We start from the raw sequence: 27,205 nt of genomic DNA on the forward strand, positions 1-27,205 counted from the left end.
GTTGTTGCCGCCACCATTGTTGCCGCCGCCATTGCCGCCACCGTTGTTGCCGCCGCCGTTGTTGCCGCCACCGTTGTTGCCGCCGCCGCTGTTGCCGCCTCCGTTGTTGCCGCCTCCGTTGTTGTTGCCGCCACCATTGTTGCCGCCACCATTGTTGCCGCCGCCGTTGTTGCCGCCACCGCCTTTAGCAGCTGCGATCCATGCTGCACAGCGAGGAGGGGATTGGCCGGTGGGGGAGGGGCTGCAGTGTTGGTCTGAGGTGGCTGACACGGCCACTGCGGATAGCCATCCGCATGAGCACCGCACGTTGTTTCAAAGACGCTGTCCCACTGCATGTGTTTTCAGGTCACGCTGGACTTGTCATGGTGGCCGCGGCCGGGCCCCTGGATTGGCAAACCCGGCCAGCCAGGATTTGGACAACGCTTCTTGTTAAAGAAACATCTTTTCTTCTCACCGCCTGCGCACAGGAGGACCACCAGCAACAAGGCTTTTTGGGCCCGCATGGTGGGTCAGGACTTGGTCGATCTGTTCGAATCAAATCAAACTCCTCGATCGGTGTGAGCGATGATAGATCAGGGCACGTCGCTGAACGAATGTGGGAGATGCCGAGATGACCAACGTCACCCGGTGGCTGGCCCGTTCCCGGTTCCCCAAGCCACAACCAGCGGCCAAGGCAGAGCGAGAGGCCAGTCATGCGACGCCAACTGGTGGCCCTGTGGATGCGGGCCACATCTAAGTAAAACCGGCACAACACGCGCTGCACTTGACGGTGCGTGCGTCATCTCCCTCATGAGCACGCGATTGCCCGGACGCACCTCGCCAGCTGGCTTTCTCTGCCAGCTGCAGCTTCATCCCTCTCGGCGGCGGACACGCCCCTCGCCAAGCAGCTCGCCCACACCATGCCCTGGCATCTGTTACATGGCTCCCACATGTGCAGCTCCCAGGTCCCACATTTGGAGCTCCCAGTCGAGGGCCTTGTGGGTGCCGTGCCCAAGGGCAATGCGCGGGGCGCGTGCATGCGCAACATTCGTCCCTCAGCATGCCCCAAGGCGCAACCTGTCCGCCAGTCTAGTGCTGCAACCTGACAAGTACCGGCACACCTTACACATGGGACGATCAAGGACACCGTCTGTTTTGGCAGATCACTAGACGAGCATGACTTGCTCCAGAGTGGTGGAAAAAGGGGGGCTCTGATTGTGGCCCATTCCGCCTCGGGCCCAGCGCTCATCTGAGTGATTGTTGCGATCAGGCTCCATGTTGTGAATATTAGGCATGCATGCAAACGAAAACGGTGGCCAGCTGTCCAAGTTCTTCCAAAGATCCAACCAAAGGTGTACTTCAGACAGCTCCAAGTGGGCATCGGCAATCGCAAAGGGCGATGCAGGATGAGGCGATTCGCAGAGTGCAGGATGAGGGTGGAAAGTGCCAAGGGGCCGTGTCTGCGAGCGTTTGCAAGACAGAGGGCCGGTTTGGGGCTGTGCCCGTGCCAGTTGCACGGGGCAGGGCCCATGCATCCCAGGAGCTACAGCAGACCTGCGATCAACACATCCTCGCGGACTCGCTGGTCAATTTGGGAACCCACAGCCAAGGCGCACGTGCCTGTTGTGGCGTCCCCTGCCCATCTTCCACATAATCATTGGTGCGTGTGGGATAAGCGGCGTCCAGGACCGCGCCCAAGGAAAGTGCAGGATCGCCCAGCCACAAACATGAGCATGCCTCTCCAGCATCCACATGCCGCTAGAGTGGAGGGCCAACGATGGAAGGCCAATGGATTTGGCATTGGGCTGATTAAACCTTGGTTTGCGAGTTGATTTGAGTGCCAGCTGTATTCCATAAGGGCCACCTTAGACTTTGGGCAGGAGGGGGTAGCCGTCGATCACAAACACCGTCAGGTAGCCGACTGTGAAAGTGTCCTGGAGTGTGGCAACGTCGAGTGGGCTTATGGCCCCGGTGACTTTCCCTTTGGTGGGCCTGAAGGGCGATAAGAGAGATTGAGGCATCCTCAGTGGGTTCAAATAGAAGGCGCTGCGGGCTGGGCAGTGCCGCACGCAAGCATTATTGACCGTTGTGCGTTGCGCTCTCGTGTTGCCCATGCTGGCCTGTTGCACCGTGCGGCTAGTAGCTTGGCTCAAAGTGATACATGCATATGGCTGTGGGTGCTCACGAGTCTACAAAGATCTTCTGGCCGAGACGGGTGGTGATGTCGCCGCTGGTGATAGCCCCGTCAACGTAATGGTACTGCAGGGAGAGAGTGGATGGGCGTGATGGGGGGGGGTCATATTTAGTAGACTGCTGCCTTGACAGATACCGTAGTATATGAGCCAACGGATTGTCCTTTGTGCGTATGGACTAATTGTCCAGTTGGGATGTCAAGGGCTCATTAGGGGAGGAGTGTTGTGTGAGGCGCTCCCCTTGCTCGTTGCTTTACATATTGATAGCCAGCCCTTGCTTTCATACGCTTGCATTTCACAATCCTAATGTTGTTATTTTTGATTGCGATTTGCAATAATCCAGTTTATTGTAGAGAAGCTGACCTTTGCCAGTGTCTCCTTGAGCGTCTTGCTCTTGTCGATGGCGCGGATGTAGATGTCGGGGGACCAGGGCAGGAGGGCTGTCTGGGTGCCGAGGGCGTTCCAAGCAGAGTCCAGCGGCAGGAAGAGCTGCGGGCACATTGTTGGCAAAAGAAGAGAAGAAGGTTTTCGTCAGCAATGCAGTGACTTGTGTGAATGACATTCCCTGCTTGGCTTCTTGGCGTACCTCGAGCAAGAGCGTCAAAAGTGAAAGAGCAGCGGGCAAAATTGGAACATGCGCTCGCCACGCACCGTGCCGGTGCCGTTGGCGCGGAGGATGGTCTTGATCAGTGGCTTGAAGTAGCGCGCGCTGATCTTGGTGGTGCCCTTCTGGCTGGCCAGGAACTTGTCAACAGTCGCGTACGTGCCGGGGGTCAGCACCAGGGGCTTGTCGATCGCGTGCACAACGTACGAGCTGTTGCCGTCAACGTAGTCGCCGGCAAACGTGAGGTTGAAGCGGATAACCTTGGACTGCTCCTTGGCTGTGGGGTTGCCGATGAAAACGACCAGCTTGGAGTTGGAGGACTTGCTCTTGCCGGCCTTCCTAAGGAGCAGCACGGCGGTCGGGTCGTTCGGCGTCAGGAGGGTGTTGAGCGGTGTGCCGGCGTCATTGCCAGTGGTGATGGGCAGGAGGTACTGGGTGTAGACGCCCACAGCCACGTGGAACTTGAGGACCTGCATCGGCATGCAGAGCAAGCAAGATGCAGGATGTGGTCAGTGTGTGCAGCAGTGAGGTTGGGGCAGCCGCCTAAAGCATTTCACGCCCAGTGCTGACACACTTTGGCCTCCGTTTCCATTTCAATCGTGCCGAAACCATCGCATGGGCAACCACCTGCCCGATTAGCTTCCGCCACCGCACCTTGGTGACCCAGTTCAAGTACAGGCTGGAGGCGCCCTTGGCCAGGTCATCCAGGAGGGCCTGGGTGGACTTGAGGCCGACGGCCTTGGCAATGCCCACGATCGCGCTGTTAGTGGGACAGAACTGTGGCGGTGGGGGGGGGAAGTGGAAGGAATCGCATGGAGCTTTGTTGGCAGGAAAGCCCCAGAGGATTTGAGAGCACAGCATGCTTCACACCCTCACACGTCAATTGGATTGCCTGCAGTTGAGACGGGTTTGCACTGCAAGCCAGGCAGACATACTTCAATTGCACAGCTGCAAGTGTGAGGTCGGCCTCACGGTCAGTTCAGGCAGCACTCACCACAGTGGAGCCTTCGAACGAGATGCCAGCAGCACTCAGCAGCTTCTGACAATCTGACAGATCAGCCAGTGTCACCGGCTTGCCGCCGGGCTTCTCATATTCGCCGTCGGGCTTGTCCTCCCTGCGGCCGTCATTTCCGTTGTCGTCGTTGCCGCCGCCGCAGCCAGTGCAGTTGGGGCGCAGGAGGCTCTCTTCAATGGCGTGGACAATTAGGCCGGTGGCTGCGTTGTTCCAGGTGCCGGTAAACGTTAGGTCAAAGGCGAGCAGGTCCTCGTCCCTGCCAGCCCCGTCAACCTTGATCTTGATCTTGCCCTTGCCTTCGTTCTCCTGGCGGACGAACAGCTTCTTGTTGGGCTCGGAGGCGGTGAGAAGGGTGCTGATGGTGAGGCCACTGGTAGCAGCCACCAGGTCCGCCTTGGTGATGACCTTGCGGGGGTCTGCCACGTGAAAACGCAGGATCTACGCAGGCGCAGGTGGAAATCACAAGCTTGAGGGCTGAGGTGAAAACATTGGCGAATGCTTGACGCGTCTTTGCACATGGGGCCGAACTGGGACGCCACCCGTGCGGCTGATGGAAGTAACAAGTGCGCCAAGCCCCAAGAGGTGCCCGGCAAGCGCGTCGAGCCTCTGGCTGCGCGCAACGCTATGTCTGACGGATGGGGCGGCACGCACCCGCCACCCACCCGCGCGACCTTGGCCTGGTTTAAGTATACGCAAAGCATGCACGACCAACCGCACGCCCGGCCCTGCACGACTCACCCGCGCGACATCGGCCTTGTTTGCGTATGTGTCGATTCCGGCGACGAGGGCGTCGGCGCTGGCAAAGTTGAAGTACCTGGCCAGCTTCGTGATGCCAGAGTTGAGGGGGCAGAACTGAGGAGGCACGCGGGAAAAGGCAGGGCGCGGCAGTGTTACATTGCGATGGCGTGGCAAGGGCAGCCGGGACCTAGGGCCTGCGCAGGCAGGCAGGTGGGCGGCGAATAACGGGTGGCTGCGGAGCTGGTTGCTTTGACGCAACTGCCAACGGCTGCTACATGGGGCCGAGCCGGAGCAGGTGGCAATGGCGAGCAGTGGGCTCCCTCGCAGGCGCACCACGGTGGTGGCGGGGCCACTCTGCGCGATCTGGAGCTTGGCCAGCAGCTGGCCGCAAGCCGAGACGTCCTTGAAGGTGACACCCTGGTTGCAATCCACTCCGCCCTTCTCGCAGCCGTTGCCATCATCCTTGCCACCGCCGTTTCCGCCGAAACCGCCGTCATCCTTGCCGCCGCCGTCATCCTTGCCGCCGCCGTCATCCTTGCCGCCGCCGTCGTCCTTGCCATCTTTGGCCGCCGCGCTCCATGCTTTGTTGTCGGGACGCGCGTGCGGGGAAAAAGGGGTATGGCAAGGGCCCGTGAGGGTGGACGGCAATGATCGCGCCCTTAAATTTTCAACGTTCCCTGAAAGCGTGCTGATAGGGCGGTCGGGTTTGGCCGGCACGCGCCGGACACACCCAGGTGGCCGCTGCCCCCATGTTGTGCGAGCATGTACGTGCCATCAATAGAAGGAAAGTTTCAAGGCTTGACCGCTCACATGTTGCGCAGAGCAGGACCGCCAAAAACAACACGGTGGCCCTCGACGGCAAGACCATGTTGATCTTACAGGCTACTGTGGCGGGCTCAAATGTCGACGATGCGACCCGTATGACGTTTGTGTGATGTTAACCAGCATTGCGTGGGAGTGGAGCAGGCGAGGGAGGCACTCGTGTCACCCAACGTCCTGTACGCAAGAAGCCACAGCAGGACTTGGTGGACCTGCCTCGACCTAAATGCTGCCATCATGGCCATCGCAACTGACATCAAATCAATGTAGATTACCTGGATCCTTGCACCTCGGTGCGCTGGGCCAGCGGCTGCGACCTTTGTCCTGGTGAATCATGTGTAATGCACTCGAGTTTGATGACACATGAATCATCCAATGCCCCGGTGCCACTTATCAATGCGACTTGTCACAAAATGAAGTGTGCAAGCCGGCCCCGCAACTTTCTCACTACATGTGCTTTGGTGGAGCACTGGCATTTGCCCAGGGGCCGACACGCCCTGTCGCTCTGACAACACCACTTGCCCCACTCCTTGCCGAGCAGCACACGCTGTTTCCCTCCGTTCCCCCGGAGCGGCCCGCCACCGACAAACCCACATGCGCGACGGCATGTCGGCGTTACCTGCTGCACCTGATCAAACTGGTAACCCCGGCTGCGGCGCTTCGTCCTGCACTAGCCGGCCTGCGATCCTGTATGTGTATTCAGGAGTACCAGCGGGACGCGTACAGGCAAGGATGCCTTGAATGCTTTGAGCATACTGCTGCTTGCCACATCTGCCGCGTGCGGTGTCTCCGGTGAGGGCCGCTTCAGCCGCCACGCGGTAATCAAGTCCCCTTCAATGCATGCGTGCTACGTCGATTGTATTCATGCAGAAGAGGTCATAATGTGCACTGTGCTGCCGCGGTTTTTGGCTGCAGGTGGCGGTCTTCCTGCAGGGGGCCTCAGCCAGCCAGACGCTGGCACGGAGGTTGGTGCTGAAAGAGTTCGCAAGCCAAGCATCTGGCGGGCTGCGGTTGCACCAAAACTGGCTTCCACGCAGCATTACCTGAATGATTTCTTTGCACGGGATTGTTACGGGATCTTGTATTTCAATCCTAATCCTTTGCAAAAAGGAATGGTTTGGTACCGTGACAGCATACATGCATCTCTAGGTGCGCCATGGTCATGGCAGCAACACCTCGCTTGCATTTGTCAAAAAATGCTGAAAAGGTACACCTAGAAGAGGTGTCAGGTTGCTCGATATGATGGTGTAACCAGCAGCAGGCTATACCTCAGCCAATGGTAACCGTACCAGCGCCCCAACCAACCCACCTGACCCGTGCCCACCGGAGCCGCACACAATCTGCCCTCGCATTCATGTCTTCCGCCCAGCACCTTTCCTGATGCATTGTAAAATGTGTGGTTGTAGGTGTGCTTCACTGTCGCTCTGAGCCCCGAACCACTATCCATTGGCTTGCAACAGATGCGAATACCACTGGGAAAAGGCAGACAGGCCCTGAGTGCCAACTCCAGCTTCCGCCGGCACCCCCAACTCTAGGAGCCTCTTCGACCAAAAACGTCACACGGCATGCCGGATCCAATTCGTCTTTGTCTCTTCGACTCTTCGACGTGGAGATCCGCGGCCATGGCTCACCTGGGAGCCACAGGCACCCTGCTAGTGTTTCTGCTGTGTGCTTCAGGTGAGCCGGAAGGAAATGAGCTCTGTCAACGCTTCGCCGTCGTCTATGGTCTTCCTGATGAGCGTGGCTGCCGGGCTCGGTTCGCGCACCGTCGTCCGGCATAATGTGTGGTATACATACAAGCAGTGACCACTGTCAGACAATGAATCGCTGTGGATGCTGCTCCTACACCTGCCGCACTCTCCCTCCCCGCTTTGATCCAGCGTCGCCTATCGCCGCGCATGACGGGGGTGGTTGGGGCCACGACGGTCGGGGCAACGACTGCGACCGTGGCGGCATCATCTGCAATGTGGGGATTGCACTTCAGGACGTCTCTTTTTGTGTCAAGATCCTGCAAAAGCTGAACATCAGTCAAAGCGGGCCCAGCACCACAGCGGTGTGCAGTCGACACATGGGCCGGGCCATGTGCGGGAGCTGACCTGCTTCTGCGCCCGTGTCTCCGTGTCTCCGGGCTCCGTGTCTGGCCTTGAGCTGGCCGCTGACTGTGATGCATGTTGGAGGGGGTCGCACGTCGAGGGCCCAGACGCTGGCAGCAATTGTTTCGTGCGGCTGCAGCGCACGCGCGGTTGCCCGCGTTCGCTGCTCAGGGACGCGCTCACGTATGCGCTGACCAACCCTCGATCGTGACCACGGCACGCATGTGAATCAACGAGTGCACCCGCCCACACACAAAAAACGCTCACAGACATGCATGTTACAGGCCACGACACCATCGCATCATTGCAAAAGCAATGGCACTGCAGCGATCGATCTTTCCTCCCTGCCCACGCACCCCCTCCATTTTGCAGTTCTGCCCCTTGAACCCAACCCTGGTGAAGCTGGCCCGCTACTTTGGATTCAAAGGCGTCGACGATCTCCTCGGAAAGGTCGACGCATCACCTTACAAGGCCGAGATCATGCGGGTGCGGCCGCCGTCCGCAGCTGCTGCTGCCAACTGTGACGCTGCCAACCTCTGCTCGCCCACCTTGCCCCCAAATCCACTACCTCCCTGCTGTACGTTCCTCAAGCGCAGTCTTTCCCACTGAATTCGGCGTCACGCCTCCTCCCGAATCCCCACGTGCACGCACCAGGTGCTGAGCCATCACGTCCTGGATCCCAGGAAAGTTGTGACGCGCACAGACCTGCTGGCCGCCCCCAACGGCCTCGTGTACACAACCCTTCTGAGCAGGAGCGAGCCCGGCAAAACGCTGGTCCTCAATTCCAACACCAATCGCAAAGGGCGCATCCAGGTGCGCGCGGCCGCAGCCCCCACGGTGCACGCCGCACCGTGCACAGCAGCGCCCGCGCCGGCGCTCGCTGCCCATCCCCTTACCGCTGGCCGCGCCAAGCCCTTTGAAACATGCAACACCATACATACTAGCATGCCTCGCATCCATGCCCGCACTGCTGTTGCTCTGCAGCTGACTGTGACGGGTGCCACAAGGGCACAGGCCATCCTCGCCTTTGATTTGTCATCGGCCGGCGGCAAGTGGGCCAACGCTTCAACTGGGCTCATCATACACCCCATTGAGGAGCCCCTGCTGACGCCGAATTGCACGACCTGCGGCTCCAGTGGCGGTGGTGGCAGTGGCGGCGGCGGCGGCGGCGGCGGGGCGGGGGGGGGCAGCTGGCGGTGGTGGGGGCAGTGGCGGTGGGGGCAGTGGCGGCGGTGGTGGCAGTGGCGGCAATGACGGATATGGCCCTCCCAGCCCCGACGGCGACTACGGCCGCCCAAGCGGCAAGCCGGCAACGTTTGCTGACATTTCCGACTGCCAAAAGCTGCTGGATGCAGCAGGGATCATGTATGACGGTTCCACTGTGGTGAGAGCCGGCGCTTCTTATAGTTGATGCTTGGTCCAATGGCGTGGACCTACTGGGCTGCACTTGGCGATCCCAGGCAAGGCGCCCACTTGATGTGTGATCTGAGTCTGGGATACCGAGCAGCTGCTTGGAGTTGTGCATGATTCTTCAGATTCTGTGCCCCCCCTGCCCTGCCAGCCGGTTCACGTCTCCTACTGGATTATCTTTTCCCCGCTCACAACTGCCGCAGTTCTGCCCCACCAACCGCGCGATCGTGGGCATTGCCAGGGCCGTCGGCCTCAAGTCCACCCAGGCCCTCCTGGATGACCTCGCCAAGGGCGCCTCCAGCCGCTACAGCAATTGGGTCACGAAGGTGGGCAGGCGTGCGCGTGTTTACCTTGTTGGGGCAGGTGTGGGGGCCGGTGCAGGTGAACATTTCATTGCTGCAATTGCATTCATGTATCAGGGTCGTCCTCATGCACCAGCTGTTTCGGCCTGTTTTGGTTTGGCTGGTGTGGCCAGTGCACCCGGAGCAGAACCAACCTCAAAACCTCAGCCTGTAGGTGGCTTGTTGGAGCCGATTGAGATGTGGCGCCGAAGGGAACGCACCATCAAGAGTCAGCAGGGCCTCCCGCGAAGCCGCCTTGTCAGACCTTGCAGGGCACCCTCTCACCCTGCCTTGCCCTCCCCCCCTTACACAATGGCGCCCGCACCCGCCGCCAAGGTCGTGGTCGACCCCCCCGCCTCACTGCTGCGCACCCCACCCACTGTCATTGTCCCCACCGTCTGCCTCGCACTTGCCCTGCACATCCCCTACACAGGTCCTCAAGTTCCACGTGGCCGTGGGCGTCTACACCCAGTACCTCCTGCCCATCACCAACGACACGACCGCCGGCGTGCCGCTCAACACGCTGCTCACCGCCGACGACGCGGCCGCCGTGCTCATGCTCCAAAAGGCGCCGCGCGGCAAGGGGCCGCGCTCCAAGCTGCAGGTTTCCATCAGCAACCCCGCCGTCGGCGCCCGCGAGACGTCCCGCGTGGTCGGGTTCAACTTCTCATTCACGGGCGACTACGTCAGCGGGACCGACAAGTTTGTGGCCCACGCGATCGACAGGCCGCTCGTGCTGCCGCCCAGCACGTTCACGAACATCGACAAGCTCATCACCGCCCTCCAGGGCACCGCCAAGATCAGCGCGCGCTACTTCAGGCCGCTCATCAACACCGCGCTCAAGTCAAACGGCGCCGGCACGGTGAGCGATGATCAATGCAGGCTGAGCCCCGCTGAGAGGGCGTGCTGCGTTCAAAGCATGGAAGGGGCTTGGTCAACGCCGGTCAAGCCAAGCAGTGCTGTCAGTTCATGGGGTGCGTTTGAGACCCAGCAGCTGAGAATCCGCCACACCACGCCGCAAGCTACGCCTCACGATTGTCCGCGGCCGGCCCCTGTGCCCCCAACCCTTTCTCCTCCTTGCGCCCGCAGCTCTTCCTGCCGCTGGACTCTGCCTGGTACGCCCTGGGCACCAGCGGTCCCTCGACCTCATGGGCCCCCAACTACTTCATCCGCGCCATCGACAAAAACAGAAAGCTCAGGGACGCGCTCGCCAAGGTGCGCACAGCGCCCAGCCGAACGCCTGCCCGCAGCCGCCGGGCGCTTGCACGCCAGCCGCTTGCGCGCCCGAGCAATGGACGGCGCTTGCGTGCACCTCCTGCCGCAAACCCTCTGTGCGTTGACTGTGTGTCAACTGCATGCCACCTCTGAAACTTGGCCGTGGCTGCACCCTCCCAATCGGCACCCTGCTTGCAGTACCATTACGTGGATGGCACCATCACAGGTGAGGGCTGCGCTGCTGCTCAGGTCCCCAGCAGGCTTGAGAGCCTGCCGGCATCCAGGCGTGCCCGCTTGTGTTTGTAATCGCCGCCGTTGCCCTGTTGCGTTCATCGGCTGCAATGCTGGCGCCTGGCCCCCACCATTTGATACCGTCCCCTCACAGGCACGGGCAACGTAACAACTTTGTATGGCGAGCCCATCATCCTTGACTCGTGAGCTCCGTGTTGGGCGCATGCAACCAGGTTGCGTGCGCGCGTGCGACCATGTTGTCTACATCCAACCAGGCCGCTGCTGGGTGCCTGAACGCGCACACAGCTCATTGACTCGTTCTGCATCGCGGCCAGCCCTTGCTCATTCCCATGCACCCTGTGCAAATGTCTTCGGTGGCCCGCGTTTCACGCCACCCCGTTTGAGCTCAGCATTGAGCTCCTGTCGTGCCCCTATTTGTTGTGGCAACCTGCAGGCCCACCGTTGGCAAGGTCACAGGCAACCTGAGTCCCCAGGACGTCGCAACCCTCAAGGAGTCCTACACCGTCGCCCAGCTGACCGTCAACGTGCTCGACGGGTACCCCCTGCTGCCCAAGTCCACCCCGTGAAGGGGCGCCCACCCACAGGCGCAGCGTGTTGCCTATGAACGTCAAGCGCCCAGAGGGACGCGCCAACTTTTCCCAGGATGCACCGGGTGCGCGACGTTGTCAACTTTGCCAGGAAGAGCGCTGCTTGGACACCAGGCTGCCCAAGCCTCGTTTCGCGTTGTGGCCAAGTGGAAGGCACTGGAGACAACATCCGAGGCCGAAATCAAGGGCGAGGCGCTTCATATGCCACTCTGAACTTGCACAGGATGATATGGAACTGAACCGCCTGCAAACCTAGTGCTATGCCTACCAACCCTGGGCCAAACGTTTGGCTCAGCACGGATTCGGAATGCAAGCGCCGCCCATGCGGCACAGAAACATTGTAGGCCTCCATCGGCCGGGTTTGTCATCGGCCTGCAAGCAGCACAGGCCTGCCTTGAACTTTGGACCTGTCAGACCTTGCTGCACAGGAGCGGCCTTCACAACCGCTGCACGTTGCACACCATCTCATCGCATGCAAATTGCCAAACTTGGTCCGACCTCGGACCACACACTTGGGAAGGATACGTGCCCTCTGGCGGGTGCTTTGCCCATTTGTTGCCTTGAAGTCGGCTGGACACCCTCTGCTGTGCCCTCTCGCCATCTGCGTGCCATCCACTTGCCCCTGAGCAACGCTCAACCCCCTCACCATGCCCTTGTTGAAACCCCACACGCAATGCATGCCCAAACCATACCCCTGAATGTTGACACTGCTTGCGTGCGCCGTCAGATCGAGCCTGGACACGACCCCCTTGGGTCGGGACGCTTTGCCCCATCCCCGCTTGTGTAGAGGACAGCCCGCCATCGCTGTCCCAGGAGCATCGCCTTGATCGCCTCAGCTGATGTGCGGCTGGGCATCTGCCATGCTGCACCCACAAATTGCACCCACACAACACCTGTGCCGTCCCATGCACTTGATCACACAAATGCCCCTGCATCCTTGGGGCTTGGGATACGACCTTTGGCATGGAAGGCATGCCTGCGGCCAGTCCCTGAGGTTGCCGGCCTTGTCGACCGGTGATACCAGTGACAGTTTCCTTGAAGACCACACAAACTGCTTGAACAGAACCTGTGCTTACGTATGGAGTAATGAAGAGTTTGAAGCTGCACACTATGATTGAGATCTCCTGATATGTCAGGGGCGAAGATGACGGCTAGTTAGCCAGTGCAGCACGGCTGATAGACGCCCCTGGCGCACACGACTGAGCTGTGCCGCCCATGCGCACCGCAGCATGTTTTGGCTCACAAGACGTTTACAAGAAGTATAGATTTGTCAACGAAAGCAATCAAGCAGTCTGGCAAACTGCACAGTCTTAGGAGCTACTCAACAGTTGCTCCACACAGCAAGACTGCGCTTTGGCATCGCAGCGCTGTCAACACGCACACGCCTGCTTGGCCGTGCATCATTGGCCGTGGGTACTAATTGCAGTCGGCGGGCCGGTCAGGCCTCGATTGTTATCACCAACCAACTCCGACTGCACACAGCCGCCGCCTGCGCCGCTTGAAAGGGGGCCGGCCCAAGCGGCTGCGACATGGGGCCGCCATCAATTTACGCCGAGCTTCGAATCAATCTGGCCGAGCCGGCCGCCCGCCCCTCCATTGACTGCGTGCGCAATTGCCGCCCGCAACAGAGAAGGGCCTGTGCTGGCCCAGACGCGCAGCCCGCATCAAAACGTGCCCCGCGGTCAGCGAAATGCAGGCACACGCATGGGCGGTGCGCGGTTTCTGCAGACCGCTGCTCGTATTCTTCTTGTGCATCAATCCCTGCGACGAAAGCGCGCGGACGCAAGGGTTGGTGGTGCTGGATGGCATAGGGCCCTCCCCCCAAGGTGAACATATTGGACGATGCACTCAATTTTGTGCTTGGCCACGGCCCAACCAGCCAGAACAGCAGGCCCCCTAGCAAACAGCAGCCAAGAGCGAGCATGGAACCAAACATTACTGACATCCAGGCGCAGGCAATTCACAACAGAAGCCGCAGTGCACCGCGCAGGCTCGCCGGCCAGCTGCAAAGGGCAGCTGCTACTGTAGGATGCAGCACCCGGGCAGCAACATCAGCGACCAAGGCGTCCAGTGCAGGCTGCACCGCGCATCAGAAGCAGCTGCCTGGGCAGACTCCCACCTGAGGTACCAGGGGCGGAGGCCAAAGCGCGCCACCATGAAGTTCACCTTGGCCTGTATTGGCAAGCAGGGGTGTGTGTAACACAGTGAGTGTGTGTATGCGTGTGTATGTGAACGTGTGTGTGAGTGTGTGAACGTGCGTGTGTGTGTATGTGTCTGTGTGAACGTGTGTGTGCGTGTGTGAACGTGCGTGTGCGTGTGTGTGTACGTGTACGTGCATGCGTTTTTGTGAGAATTGGCGTCAGCTGTGTGTTCATGGTCACTGCAGGTGATGTCTGGAAGGGGCACGAGAAGAGTCAACAGGTTCATCGCTCTCCTGCAGCGGCACCCTGCGAGCCTGCGCCCTGCAACCCTCCCCTCCCTCAGGGCCCGTCCGACCCAACCAAAAGCTTTGCCCACTAGCCAGGCACGGCGCGAGGGCCCGCGTTGGTGCTTGGCGGTGGTTGTGATGGGGCCGTGGCAATCGAGGCAGGTGGGGTGGGTGAGTGGGTGGGTGGGTGTCGCGGTGGGCAGCCACCCACCCAGTTGATGTCCTGCCAATAGTGGTACACGATGCCGCCGGTGTCGCCGCTGTTCTCGTTGTAGGCCCACCAGTTCCAGCCGTTCACAGGGACACTCGTGTACTTGGCAGCCTCGCCCTGGAGGAAGGGTGCCGCATAGTGTGTGTGTGTGTGTGTGTGTGTGTGTGTGTGTGTGTCAAAGGAGGAGGTCAGGGTAAGGCCGGTTTAGGGGGGGCCGGCATTTTGTGCTCATGGTGCTACTGACAGGACAATTAGTCGAAGCGACCGTCTATTTGGCAAACGTCCCACTGCACCTTATCTGGCGTTAATGCAATTCGAACTACTGCGGATTACATCTGGCACTCCAAAACAGCCCAAGTCTCTGCCGACGCATACCCACTCCATCCCAGCCTCGTCACACACATGCACACATGCAAGCACGCGCTCAAGCTCATGCACACGCGCACACACGGGCGCACCTCCGCGTTCATGTAGTCCGCAAAGTCCTGCAGCCACTGCTTGTCATCCGACGTCTCAAAGGCCGAGCCCGTCTCACCGATGAGGATCGGGAACACCTGGAGGGGCGGGTGCGATGACGTCATTCGTTCACCCGCAGGGTGGCGCGCAGGGATGGGGCCTGGGGGCGGCGCCATGCTCCGCCATTGCGAGGCCCGTCGGGGCAGCAAGGAGCGGTAGACATGGTGCCGGGGGCAGCAGGACCTCACCGTGGTGGCCGGTGAGGAACTAGATTGAATTGTCGCCCCGCACCTTGCAGTCGCCCCCGCTGGCGGGGCAGAAGCCCTTGTCCTGCAGGTACCCGAACGCGGTGCGGCACTGGTCCCAGAGGGTGGTGCCCAGGAAGGTGGCGTGGGTGATGGTGGGCGGGTACACGTGGGGCGTGATCACCACCTGGGAGGGCGAGAGGGCCAAGTTGGGGGCGTAGCGCGCAGTTGAGGTGGAGTGGAGAGTGGAGAAGGAGCCGTCAGGGGAGAGACGCCACAATGTGTGTATAGTCACCATCAAATGGAAAAGCCAAACAGGCACTTGCTGCTGGGCAGACAGCGATAGCGCGCCGGCTAGCAGCGCCTGCGAGGAGGCGCCGAAAGGTGACGCTTTTCACAGCGCGCTGACGACGCGCCCCTTCAAATTGCATCTCATCCCGCCCTGCCCCCCACCTTGTTCACGTAGCTCTTAGTCAGCAGCTCGTTGAAGAAGGGCGTCACGTCGGACAGGCCCCTGTTGCGGATGACCTCCTGGTCTGTCACAAAGCCGTTGCCCCAGTTCAGGCCAAAGCCGCTCTGGCCGGTGCCTAGGGTCAACGGGCGGCGGCAGGGGCAGGGATAAGGAGTGTGGGGAAGGGAAACGTGTTGGGAACCGTTGAACCCATGTGCACGATTCCATTGTGCACACTTCCCCAAGACGGGTTGGGTGTTATTGTGCTGTTGTAGTGTCCCAGGGCGAGAATTCAGCACATCAGGCCTCAAGGCCGCCCAGCCAAAGCCGGCCGCCGCCGAGCACCAGCGCTCTATCAACAACCCGCAGCGCCATGCATGGGGATGTGCCGCCCTCCCTCAATCCCCAGCCCAGCAGTCGCTGCTCCTCCGCCGCTCCCTCGCCCGTCACCCCCTCACTCCCCAGCCCAGCCCAGCTGCCGTGCCGCCGCCGCAACTCCCCCCCAAAGCCCAGCCGCCGCGCCTCCCTGCCCCCCCCCTCACCCTCAAACATGAACATGACCTTGTTGGGCGTGGTCTGCCAGATAGAGTCCGCCGTCGACAGGTACAGCTGCTGCGCCCCGGGGCGGCCCCCGCTGGCCTCCCACCGGACGCCCATCGAGTCCGGCTCATTCATTACGTCCACAAACACGCGGTTCGCCAGGTCCGCGTCGAAGTTGGGCAGGCACGCCACCTGGCGCCAGAGGTCGGTCCACTTGTCCACAAACAGCTTCAAATCGTAGGGGTGCTGCTCCAGGCCCTACTCGGAACGGCCACGGCGGCCAGCGGGCGGAGGGGGCCGGCAGACATGATTAGCGGGGACCGCCGTGCGCCGGGTGCGAGGGCCCGGAGACCGGCTATCAAATGCGTTTGCCAGCCAGGGCCGCTTTTGCAACCGCTCAAGGGGCCGCCGTCGGGAGGCGTCCCACCAACCAGCGGGCGCTGCCGGCCTGCAGGCGCGCTTGCCCGCGACCAGCGCGCACGGGCTGCCGCCGCTTCCGCCCCTCATCCTGGGTGGCGCACCATGGGCTGGTAGTCCAGCACGACGTATATGCCCTGGGCGATGAGGGACTGCACCACGAAGAACAACCGGTGGTAGTTGCTCTTCTGGGGGAGGTACTGGTTGCAGTAGCCGGCCTGCGGCGGGGTTGTCGGGAGTGCGGTGGATTTGTTGAGCAAAGGATGGTGGCTCAACACGTGAGATGGCCGCATCGGCCAGTAGACCACACAAAGGGAGGCGACAGCATCGTCCTGACACGCTGGTGTACAGACTCCGAGGATGCGCCCTCGGCCTCGTCCAAACTCTCTCGCCTACACTCCGACATACACATTCATTTACACACATACACGCGCGCGCGCACGCACGCACGCACACACACACACAGACAAGTGTGTGCACGCACAAATGTACACACACACGTACGCACACACAAACACACACACACACGCGCACTCTACCCCACCTTCATCTTCTTCTGCGGCGACACGTTGCCCGGCAGCGGCTTGCTTATGTACTTCTCCATCACGTTGGGGCTGATGAGGCGGCGCTTGAGGAAGTTCACGTTCACGGGGCTGCAGTCCTTGTCCAGCACCTTAGGGGGCATTTCCAGGTCCTTCCAGGTAAACGGCAGGCGCACCGCGTTGTAGCCCAGCAGCCGGATCTGGGGCCGGCAAGGGGCAACATTTGCGTGCGTGTGTGGGAGGCAGGGGGACAGGGGGTGACAAGGGGCCGGATGTGGTTTTTGGGGGAGAGAGAGGGAGGACAGGATGATGAGAGGGGGCAGCGAAGGGTAGTTGCGAGTGCATGTGCATGTGCATGTGTCGGCGGTGTGCGGGCGGCCGTGCACCTGAGGCGTACGAGTGGGCAAGCCAGACAAGGCGGGGTGATGCGTGCGGTTGCGGTGCAGGATGCGTGCTGAGTCGGATACCTGGTGACGCCCGCCCCGCGCTTCCGCTCGCTGCCGGCACCCCCTTGAGAGTCTCCCACACTGCTGCCACTGCCGTGAGGCCGGCCACCAGGCCCTTCCCGCCCCCTTCGCGCCCACCTGGTATGTGATGAGGGCAAAGTCCGTTGCCGCCTCTGTGCCGCCAGCCCACAGGCCGTCCACCATCCCCATGCCCACGTTGAAGCCAAACCTGGGCACGTCAAGGGGGCCAGCCGGGCGCCCTGATTCTGCAGTCACGCGCCTGCTTGCTGATCCATTTCACATGACGGCCGGCGAGCCTAGCACTCACGATTGCGCGGGGGCGCTCCTGCACTTCTGGCAGGCTCTTTTCAGGCCCATACTGCAAGGACAGGCGACTGGCGCTGTAGCGAGTCTTGCCGCCTTGTGTTTCCCAGTGTGGGCCAGGGGTGCCCGGGCCGCGCTGCCGTCCTGGCCCCTGCCCCTGCCAACTGGCGCTCACCAGTTGAGGCCCCGCAGGGCCACAGGGTTGCCGGACTCGGCGTTGACAATGCGGTGGCCGTTGATCGACAGCGGCGGCGGGGGCGTGCCGCGGACCGGCATGTCTGGGGTTTGCGGGGAGGCGCGGGCGCAGCGGCGTCGAGCACGGGCCGATGCAGCGAGCGGCCGGGTGTATTTTATATGTGGGTGCAATCGCACGGGAATTATGAGGGGACAGGCACCTTGGGGTGGCCGTGAACGGTGTGCAGTGCACTGTGATGCGACCAACCACCAAACCAACCGCCACTTGCAGCGGCTGCCATGCTGGAGGACCGCAGGCAGAATGGCGCGCTGCAGGGGCAGCCGACCTGGCGGCTGCAGCTGGCAAAGCATAGGTGGCAAGGTCAAACATGTGCTTATGCGCGCGGCGCACCGTAGTCCAGGTTGACTGTGCTGCACCAGCTGTATGCTGACCCCCTCAGCTGCCTGCGCGGCGCCGCTGCTGCCGCTGCCGCCACGACCTGCTGCCCTAAGAAGAGCACCAACCAGCTCGCCAACGCTGCCCGTGCCAGCGCCATTGTCTCCGATGCCTGCTGATGCACCTTGCGGCGCCCTGCAACAGAGGCCTGCGTGCGCCTGCTGCACGGACCGTGCGCCGATGCCAGTCACGGCAGTCAGACCGCTCCGTTGGCAGGACCTGCGAGAGCGGGTGATGCGGATGCAATAAATTCCAAAGTTTCATGGCTGCTGTGGTTCAGGCTCGACCTAAAGCGGAGGCCCGCCCAGCGGCCCACACCCGGGACTTTGACTCCCACCAGCTGCGAATGGTTGGGTTTCACCGGCAGGTACGGGTGACAAAGTAATAATGAAAGCTTTGTGCAACATACATGCGGTGATCAACGTGCAGACGGGCACTCGCGAGTGATCCAGTCTGAGCCCCTTGCTCAAGTGGCCCGTGAGCATGCCCGCAGTGGCTCACCCTCTAGATCTATTGGATTTCTATGCTACAGTTTCCAACACCCCAATCCGCACAAGGGGTCCGGGGCTTATGCCAACCAACACGCAGCGGACCAGGTCAAACTGCAAGTAAATGGCGACATATGCAACCGAAATATTGTCATACAGCGTTCGTTATGCATACAAGCCACTGCTGCCGCGTCCGGATGACAGCAGTGCGATCGCCGATTTCCGCATGTGCCCACGGCGTTCTTCAGCGGCCCTTTGATAGTAAATAAAGGCGATTGACATTCAGCTCGGTGTTGCATCGCCCCCTGCGGCCCCGGAACCGTCGACCACGGGTGCCAGGGCCCTTGCTTGAAGTCACCCTAGGCCAGCCCAAGTGCCTCGCAGACCAATAAGCGTGCCCGGGTCATCTGGTGCAGGTGCTGCTTCTGGATTGGTCATCGGTCTGATGTTGTACTCAAGATGAATCACCGAACTTGCTCAAGATCTCACTTATTGCCTGATGACTTTCCCACAAACGCCAACAACACGCCTTTGTGGACGTCGGTGGCCTGGCTGCGGCCCCCCCAAACCTCCCTTACTGCAAACATCCCTCAGGCGCCTCGCCCCCTTGAAAACCATCCTTTTGGCCCCAGTCAACCCAAGGCGCAAAAGGTTTACACCGCGGCGCCCGCGAGCCGCCGTGCGCGCTCCTCCGCCTCTGCCCCTGCCGCAGCGGCCAGCTCTTCCCCGCCGTCGACGCCGCCGCCCAGCGGGAACACGCCGCGCAGCACCACCGTCCCGTCGGCTTCCAGGTCGTATGTCACGTCCATCCCATCCAACACGACAATGTACCTGCCACGTGCGGCCTCGCCGTCGCCGTTGCCGTCGCCATCGCCGGCAGCCCTGCTGCTGATTGCCCCCGCGTCGCTGCCTAGGTGGTTGCTGCTGCTGCTGCTGGCAGCCGCCAACGCAGGCGTCCCCGCCGCCTGCTGCTGCTGCTGCTGCTGCTGGCCGGCTTTGCTGCCCACTGGGTGTATGTTGAGCCGCTGATTCAAGGACCGGATGTCTCTGCTGAGCACCTGGGAAAGGACAGCAAGCGGCGATCGCACAATCATGCGCCGCGCTATCGTGCTGCCCCTTGGGCCGCAGGTGCGCTGAGCGGCTCGATGCGTTGTGAATGGCCAAAGTACACAAACTGTCTGCCATGCATGATGCCAGCTTGACCGGGCATATGCACGCCGGCGCGCAAGCAGACCTTGCACCCAGAGGGCATTCGGACGCGCAGGGGCGCAAGCTGCCCAGCCGAGCCCCACCTGCTTTATCAACTCCACCACCTCAGCCGCGCTCTTGTAGACGGAGCCACCCCGCTGCGCCCGCCACACGCGCCCCACCATGGTCTCCACCCCTGGCGGCACCACCACAGAGCTGAGCCGCAGCGTCTCGTCGTCCGCTTCAGCCTGGGGGTGAATTGCAAACAGCGACGATGAGGCAGGCTGGGGTGGCCATCAAGGCACACGCGCGCACAGCACCCCACGCGAGCGAGCAAACGGGCTGATAGACGCCCCAGGTGCCCCGCACAGGCGCACACCCTGGACCACCCCTATACTTCCAAAACCCTCGGCTCAGCAAGTTCACGCACCACGTGCCGCCGCGCGCACCCACCTTCACCCACGGCGGCGCAGACGCGCCCGGCACCGAGTCGCAGAAGGGCACGTAGGGCTTAATGTCCAGCACTGGGGAGCCGTCCACGATGTCCGCACCCCCCAGGATGAGGGTGCCGCCCTCCACCCCCAGGATCTGCGCGGTGCCAACCAAGGATTCAGAAAGAAATGACAGCTGCGAGGCGGCGGGGGGCCGTGCGCCGGCGCGGCCGGCGCGCCAAGAGTGGGGATCGGTTTGGGCAGCAGAGGCGAGCGGCGCGGCCGGGGCCCAATTTCGCGCGCCGTGGAGTTGGCGAGGGGAGGGCGGTGGGGGCCCGACCTTGGCAACGCTGAGGCCTATGGGCGCCGGCCTGTGGGGGGTGCGTGTCGCGAGGACGCCCATCTTCGCGCCGTCCAGGCGCGGCACGCGGATCTTGGCCTTGAAGGCCGTGGGGGCCGGGCCGGCGAGGCCCTTGCCGGAGGTGGTGCTGGCTATGACCCTGGGCATGTCTGGTGGTGGACGTGTGAGGGATGGGGGAGTGGCTTTTTCTCGCACTGGGCCGGGGGTTGGGGATTGTGCAGTAAAAGAGGGGCGGGTTGTGCCGCGGCCAAGGTGAGGGTGCGGGGGCCCGACGCCCATCCTTGAGACGGCGCGCGACTGCCACAATCGCTGCCGTCGACGGGCTGAGGCGTTGCAAGCCCGGTAGTGTTCAAGCAGTCAGCGACCCAAGAGCGGCGGGTGCGAGACCCTCCCGCCAGCCGGCAGCCGCGGTCGTTGCGCCCCGCGCGCTCACTCGTGTTGGCGTGGAAGAGGTACAGCACCCAGCAGTGGCTGTACTGAGTCAGCCCCTCCAGGCAGTCGGGCGAGACGTAGGGCGCCAGCCGCAGCACGCCGCGCGCCGCGGGCACCAGCAGCGGCTGCCGCGGCGTGCCGTTCCTGCGCGCGAGGGCAGTCGCTGGACGTGGGTGTGCGGCGTGCGGCAGCGGTCGCAGCAACCGCTCGGCACAGCCAGGGGCCGCCCGCAGCCGTGGCGCAGCAATGGTTGCTTTTGAAGCCGCCCAAAGATGCGGCCTACGCCCGCTCATTGCCAAGCCACACCCAGGTGTGCGGGATCAGGGCCGCACCTGGTAGAGAAGCAGGTCTGCAGGACGCCGATCGGGCGCATCGGGAACATGGTGATGGGCGCGTGCTGCCCCCTCACGCCCGCCACGCTGCTCGCCGCCGCCCCGAGCTTCTCCAACACCATGGGGCCGCCGCCTTCGTCCTCGCCGCCGTCATTGCCGTCACCGGGGTCGTCTCCAGCTGCTGCCGCCACGTCCGGCAAGGACGCCCCATCCGGCGCGCCGCCGGCCGTGCTCTCAGGTTCAGCAGCGTTGGCCTGCGCGGCGGCGAGCTGCATCCTGACGTACCGCAGCTGCTTCTCAGCATTGGTGCGGCCCTTGCGCTCCATCGCCCGGTTCTCCTTCTCATGCTGCAGCGCGGCCTTTGGGGGGGTGGGGGGGGGGGGCGGGGCGCCGCCCGCACGGCCGCACAGGCACGAGGTTTGGCGACCTCAACGTCACAGCCGTCATGTCGCAGACGTGCTCAACGCACTGGCTGCCGCAAAACGGTTGCCGGATGTCACACCCATGCAATCAGTGTTGTATCGCCTCCAAGCGCACCTGGAGCGACTCCAGTGCCGCCTCTGCGTCGGCGGCTCGGCGGAGCAGCTGCTGCACCCACCATGCTGCGAGCATGACTGTACTAGCTCCTGCAACGGAGGCCGCCAGGGCTAGTGATGCTTGCCGTGCCGACATTATTGAGAAAATACGCCGCTGCTATCGTACAACGTGGACTCGCGATCAGACTGTGTTTGAGATCAAGGATTATGGCACTAACATTGCATCGTGACAGGATGAGACATTATGATACGTTGATGTCTCTCTGTGTAAGAAGGCAATTCATGGCACCCATGTGAGCACAGCCTGGCGAGCTGCCTACCGCAGGGTGCAGCAGCTGCTCCGCCGAGCCGCCGACGGTCTACCGTATGAGTCTATATTCATCCTCATCGCGGCCAGCGTAGCTCCCCCAGCCCCTCCTTATCGATCGCAGCGAGCGAGTCCGCAATCTTGGCCAACAGGTGTTGCAATCGAAAATGGCTGGCCACCCGGCGCCATAGGCCGCCGACTCGCATTGACTGCACATCCCATGGTCATGGTGGTGGTGGTGGTGGCTGGCCTTGCGACAGAGCATCCTGCATGCAGCATGCGACAGTGTTGATCCACAGACACTCCCACTTCCTTCGCTCAGTCGCCGCTGCATGGGCGCCGCGGCTGGAGAGCGCCAGGCGCAGCAATCAGACGGGCTTGCGGGTGACGTGGAGCCCAGCCAGAGCTGTTTAAGATACAATACGTACAGTGACGAAAAGCCCTCATGCGTGGCCAGCCAAACACGCCGTGTCGATTTCAAACCAGCCGTGCCTTCCTTGTGTTTAGAAGTCTGATGCGTACCGGTACTCTTTGCTGCTCTGATGCGCTGCCTCACGCTTGCATGGCAGCGAGCCAGCACCCACCAGGGACCGGCCTGCAACCCGACCACCTCCAAGCAGAAATTCAACACAGGACAATCATGTGCAGGACCGTAGTATTGCAGACGTTGACCGGCGGTGTGGAACTGCGCAGCATTCTTGCCCTGCGGTACCTCACAGATCACGACTGTTGCACTGTAGAAGGCAGCCCAACTCGGCCCGCGGGGGGCCGGGAGAGGCCCAAAAGAAGCCCCTCCATGTAGACTGGGAAGACTGACACGCAACTGCACAACAAAGCGCTGGACAGAAGCTAACGGCAGCTCACACTTCCGGGGGTAAAGAGTGCGTGACCGGCGCGTCATCCGTTTCCTTGAGGTTCCACCAGCGCAGGGCAAGCTGGGGCCCAAGCGGCCCCGAGGGGACCTGCAGCTCCTGTTTGGGGTAAAATGGTGATTAAAACGGTCGATGATTCCATTTCTAAAGCTCACATGGTGTCGCGATGACACGTCCGTCACACGGCCGCCACTGAGCACCTGGCTGCTGGCCTGGCAGGCCGGTGGCCTGGCTGCAGTTACCCCCCGACCCAGCTGCATGTGCTATTCGGGCAATTAGACACAGGATCCAATGTTGCGTATATCACACATTACACTGTCATAATCCTCAGCTTCAGTGGATTTACACTTCCGACCTCCCGCGCTCATTGGAACAAGAGGGTGCATGTCCCAACGGGCGCTTGCCATTCACGTTTCCTTTATAGTTGATTTTAGGACTCAAAACATCCGTTGACTGGACCTCTACCATGGTTCAGAAGCGAGCCGCTGATGAGTCGGGCCTGTCGCCAGGCCCCGGGAAGAAACAGTGCAGCAGCCCAGCCATGTCTGTGTCCAGCGATTCGGGAGAAGATCAAAGCTCCGATCAGACCGTCGCCGACTGCAGCACGCTTGCAACGGCGACCAGTGCCGCCCCGATGGAACGAGAGGCGTCACCCGCTCATGCCACGTTCTCTGACCGAGGCGCCCGTCCATATCAAGAGGACGCATGGGCCCACCTGCTTCTTGGCCCAGGAGTTTCCGCGTACGGCGTTTTTGACGGCCACGGCGGCGCACAGGTCGCGAGGTACTGCTCGACCCACCTGCTCAGCCGTGTTGCCGCCGCGCTCGCCGCGCGAGGCGCGGCCGCGCTCGCGGGCGCGCCGCTGGGCGCGGCCGCGCACGCCTGGGCGCTCAAGGCGGCGTACAAGGCAGTCGATGCCGAGCTGACGCGCGCGGGCGGCGCCCGCATGTGCGGGTCAACGGCGGTCGCGGCAGTGGTGACGGACAACGCGATTTACATGGCCAACTGCGGTGCGTTCGCAAGCCGACTGCGGGGCTGCGGCCAGTGATGTGATTGGGACGCGCTCGAAGCGCCGCCACATGGCGCGGCCGCAGACGCGAGCCCGCAGACCGACCGCACTGCGGTTGAGGGGAGGCGGCTTCTGTGCTCCGACCCCGGGGTGGCCGGCCACGGGACCAGCCCGGCAGCCGGGCTGGAGGTTTCGGGCAGGGCGCACGGGCCCCTATCCCACTCTCTCACTCCTAAGCATGTGCAATCGCACTGCAGCCTCCGCGGCTCCCTGTCTCCTCTGTGAGCGACACTGTCATCCCCACCCTGCTCAAGGTCTGCGCACGGTCCCCTCGCCCTGTTTTCTCTCCTCACGTCACCCAGGTGACAGCCGCGCGGTGTTGGTGCGCGGCGACAAGGCGCTCCCCCTCACATTGGACCACGCGCCCACGCGGCGCGACGAATGGGTGAGCGCCCTTGCGGCGACGCTGGGCGCCACGCCTGGAGGCCGCTGCTTCCTGGCCCCTCCTCTCGCCTGCCCCGCAATCCAATGTTAGCGCCGGCCGCTCAGGGACCCGTGGGCGACAATCGCCGCCACGCACAGGCTCCATCAAAAGCGCGAGCGACCCGCGCTCCCACGACCGCCCCGCCCACACGCGTCCATCCCGCCCCGCCCGCCGCGCGTCGCCCGCGTTCCCCCATCAGGAGCGCGTCCGCAGGGCCGGCGGCGCCATCCTGTGGGCCAATGGCTGGCGCGTCGCGGGGTCTCTGTCTATGACCCGCGCCATCGGCGACCATTTGCTGCGCCCCCACGGCGTCATCCCAGACCCAGAGGTCTCCACCTGCAGGCGTGGCCCCGGCGACGACTTTCTGATTCTCGCCACCGACGGCCTGTGGGGCGCCGTATCATGCGACGAGGCCGCCGCCGTCGCGCGGCGCGCGGTCGAGCGCGGCGAGGCCGCGGGCCTACCACGCGCGGCGGCGCTGCGGATCGCGCCACGGGCGCTGGCCAAGCTCGCGCTGGCTCGGGGTGGTACAGACAACGTGACGGCGGTCGTGGTCGACCTGCGGGGCCCCGCGCCGGACCCCACGGCCGCGCCGCCCGTGGCGCCCGCGGGCGCCGCGGCGCTGGATACCGCGGCGGCGGGCGCGGGGGCGGCGGCGCGGCTGCCGGTCGACGCGGCGGGCGGGGGCTTATCGGCGCCAGAGGGTGGCGCGTCGGGTGCAGGGCTGAGCCTGCAAACTGTTTCGTCAACGCCGGCGCCGCTGAGCCCATTCCAGTCCGCCGACCTTGCTGCGCTCGCCCCCGGCTCGGCCCCAGGACAGCAGCAGCAGCAGCAGCAGGCGGCCGCTTCGCCGAGTGTGCGCGCGCGTGCTCTGCTCGAGCTGCTGCGCACGTGGACCGTGCCGGCGCGCGCCGGGGCCGCGGGCGGCAACACTGTCACCACAGGCGTCCAGCCACGCGCGGGGGCGTCCGGCGAGCTGCGGCTGCTGGCTGCTAAGCTGCTGCTGCAGCAGCAGCAGCAGCAGCAGCCGACACAGATGCAGCACTAGGACCCAACCCAAAGCATCAGAGCAACGCCACCCGTCAGGTCTCTACAGTATTCATCTCCTGCGTGGTTGCGCCATCATCGTTGGTTGCATGAGAAGCCCTTTTCTTGGGGCCTCGGCCACAGGGGATTACTGCGCGACTTCCGTTGGCGCCTGGCGCCTGCATCTTTTAGCGCGCATAACGCCACAGGGTGACTCATGTGTTTTGAATCCGTGACTGATCATTGCTGCGGGCCGCGGCGCTGGTCCCGCCGCAAGCGGGAGTCGGCTCGCGCATGACTGTATTGGGAGTGCTGAGTCGTCGCCGAGTGCACCGCCCCAGGCAAAGGCGTGCGTCTTTGCGCCGTTGCTTCTACGCTATGGCTCCTGCGTGAGCCGACCGGCATCTGATTTGCCGGCGTGAACATAGCCTCGATTGACACTTCAGGCAGGCACGGCACATGTTCATTGAGAGCTGCACAGGCAGAGCACAGTCACATCTGGATAGGCAAACGCATTCAGGAGACTCAGGCCCCATCAAGACTTGTTCTGATTGTTTTCGGCCCCAAATCCAATGATTTCGGTCGGCTGACTTGGACACACACCTCTGACCAGAGGGCTTGCAACGTATTCACGGCCCCCCTCGAGGCGCGTGTGTTTGCCGGCCCCGCGCGCCACGCGGATTGGTGGCTGTCGACCAACCTGGTGCACCGGCAAAACCGTCGCACACATGCAGCATTTAGCACGCCGGGTGCCCAGGCGCCTGCATCTTCCGCGGCACAAGATGCCGCCGGCTTGGCCCACTTTATTAGCCGATGCGCCGCCACTCACAGTCACAACATTGAGCGTGCGCACGTCTGGTCAGTTTGTTAGGCAGCACGCCGTTGTTTGCCGAGCGGTGCCCCGTCGGTTTTGGGCCTGCCACGCATCTGGAGCCGTGATGGGGCGGCTTCAGGGATTGCTGACCGCTGCACCACACTGTGATGCGACACAGCTCGGGCCTGGCCTGATCTGACAGCGTTTGCAAGGCTGATTTTCAGTCTGCCAGGGGCGTTCCGTTTTCCCCACCTCCAAGGAGCCATGGCCCGGTGCATGGGTTGACTGGGGCATCCCCATATTGTATACTCCCTGCCGGGTGCTTGGAGCACAATATTTGCAGCAACAAACAGCAACTTGCAACCAACTCTGTAACACTGTTGCCGTAGTTGCCTGTGCATGTGGAAAGAGAACGCCCCCATACCTGCAGGCCCCGATTCGCTGCCTGCATGGCGCCGAAAAGGGGACCAAAGAAGCCAGGTTTGACGCTGCAGCAATCCAATGCAATGCGCAACACGCTCGTGGACTATGTACACGCGCGGGCGCCTCCACAGCTTGCGACCCCGAGGATGTGCAGCAGCCAATCTGCGTGTGCTGCGCAGTCGGGGGCGCTCGCCGCAACGTCAGCGACCCGCTCGGATCACCGGCAGCCGCGCCGCAGCCTTCGCACCCGCACACCTACACACCTAGACACCTGCACACCTGCACACCCGGACAAGAGACCCTTGCGGCTCAACAAAATGTAAATCCTCCCTCACCCGGCCGAAGGGCGCATGGGGGGCCACCCCGCACCACCATAATCTGCTGCTACCGCACTGGGCGGTACTTTTGCGTGGGCTGGCTGGAGTTGTTCGTGACAATGCTGGCCGGCGCCCGCCGCCGTGCGCCGCTGCTGGCCCCCGCACCGCCCCTGCCGCGGGCCCCACCACCCCCTCGGCCGCCGCTGCCGCCGTCCTCGTCGTCGCTGCTGATTATTTCCTCCTCCGCCC

General features: G+C 62.6%; 5 protein-coding genes across 5 annotated transcripts in view; 2 read left to right on the plus strand and 3 right to left on the minus strand.

Annotated features, from left to right (window-relative positions):
- The window catches only part of MNEG_1780 (hypothetical protein), a gene marked incomplete at both ends in the record, with an annotated part of 8,922 nt that extends 3,526 nt beyond the window's left edge, over positions 1-5,396 (minus strand). The window contains 8 exons of the mRNA XM_014049740.1: positions 2,165-2,238; positions 2,535-2,660; positions 2,823-3,245; positions 3,430-3,552; positions 3,770-4,228; positions 4,529-4,642; positions 4,862-5,109; positions 5,339-5,396. Of these exons, the coding sequence (XP_013905194.1) occupies positions 2,165-2,238; positions 2,535-2,660; positions 2,823-3,245; positions 3,430-3,552; positions 3,770-4,228; positions 4,529-4,642; positions 4,862-5,109; positions 5,339-5,396 (1,625 nt within the window). The remainder of the gene's footprint in view (positions 1-2,164; positions 2,239-2,534; positions 2,661-2,822; positions 3,246-3,429; positions 3,553-3,769; positions 4,229-4,528; positions 4,643-4,861; positions 5,110-5,338) is intronic.
- A 3,407-nt stretch (positions 5,397-8,803) lies between these two features.
- On the plus strand, positions 8,804-11,224 carry MNEG_1781 (hypothetical protein; the record flags this gene model as incomplete). The annotated part of the gene is made up of 7 exons (XM_014049741.1): positions 8,804-8,824; positions 9,054-9,176; positions 9,625-10,053; positions 10,281-10,406; positions 10,605-10,632; positions 10,792-10,840; positions 11,092-11,224. The coding sequence occupies 7 exons, from the start codon at positions 8,804-8,806 to the stop codon at positions 11,222-11,224; spliced, it is 909 nt and encodes a 302-aa protein (XP_013905195.1).
- Positions 11,225-13,264: 2,040 nt separating this feature from the next.
- On the minus strand, positions 13,265-17,581 carry MNEG_1782 (hypothetical protein; the record flags this gene model as incomplete). The annotated part of the gene is made up of 10 exons (XM_014049742.1): positions 13,265-13,417; positions 13,885-14,001; positions 14,343-14,438; positions 14,632-14,772; positions 15,039-15,161; positions 15,382-15,834; positions 16,098-16,211; positions 16,538-16,735; positions 17,120-17,210; positions 17,481-17,581. 10 exons carry the CDS (start codon positions 17,579-17,581, stop codon positions 13,265-13,267), a joined length of 1,587 nt encoding a protein of 528 aa, XP_013905196.1.
- A 1,496-nt stretch (positions 17,582-19,077) lies between these two features.
- On the minus strand, positions 19,078-21,780 carry MNEG_1783 (Nef-associated protein 1; the record flags this gene model as incomplete). The annotated part of the gene is made up of 7 exons (XM_014049743.1): positions 19,078-19,482; positions 19,717-19,860; positions 20,066-20,200; positions 20,384-20,553; positions 20,838-20,980; positions 21,169-21,527; positions 21,706-21,780. 7 exons carry the CDS (start codon positions 21,778-21,780, stop codon positions 19,078-19,080), a joined length of 1,431 nt encoding a protein of 476 aa, XP_013905197.1.
- A 1,569-nt stretch (positions 21,781-23,349) lies between these two features.
- On the plus strand, positions 23,350-25,424 carry MNEG_1784 (hypothetical protein; the record flags this gene model as incomplete). The annotated part of the gene is made up of 4 exons (XM_014049744.1): positions 23,350-23,408; positions 23,691-23,893; positions 24,255-24,337; positions 24,576-25,424. The coding sequence occupies 4 exons, from the start codon at positions 23,350-23,352 to the stop codon at positions 25,422-25,424; spliced, it is 1,194 nt and encodes a 397-aa protein (XP_013905198.1).
- Between the last annotated feature and the right edge of the window lie 1,781 nt (positions 25,425-27,205).

The sequence above is a fragment of the Monoraphidium neglectum genome (assembly GCF_000611645.1).
Source record: "Monoraphidium neglectum strain SAG 48.87 unplaced genomic scaffold scaffold00186, whole genome shotgun sequence".
In the NCBI taxonomy this organism is placed as follows: Eukaryota; Viridiplantae; Chlorophyta; class Chlorophyceae; order Sphaeropleales; family Selenastraceae; genus Monoraphidium; species Monoraphidium neglectum.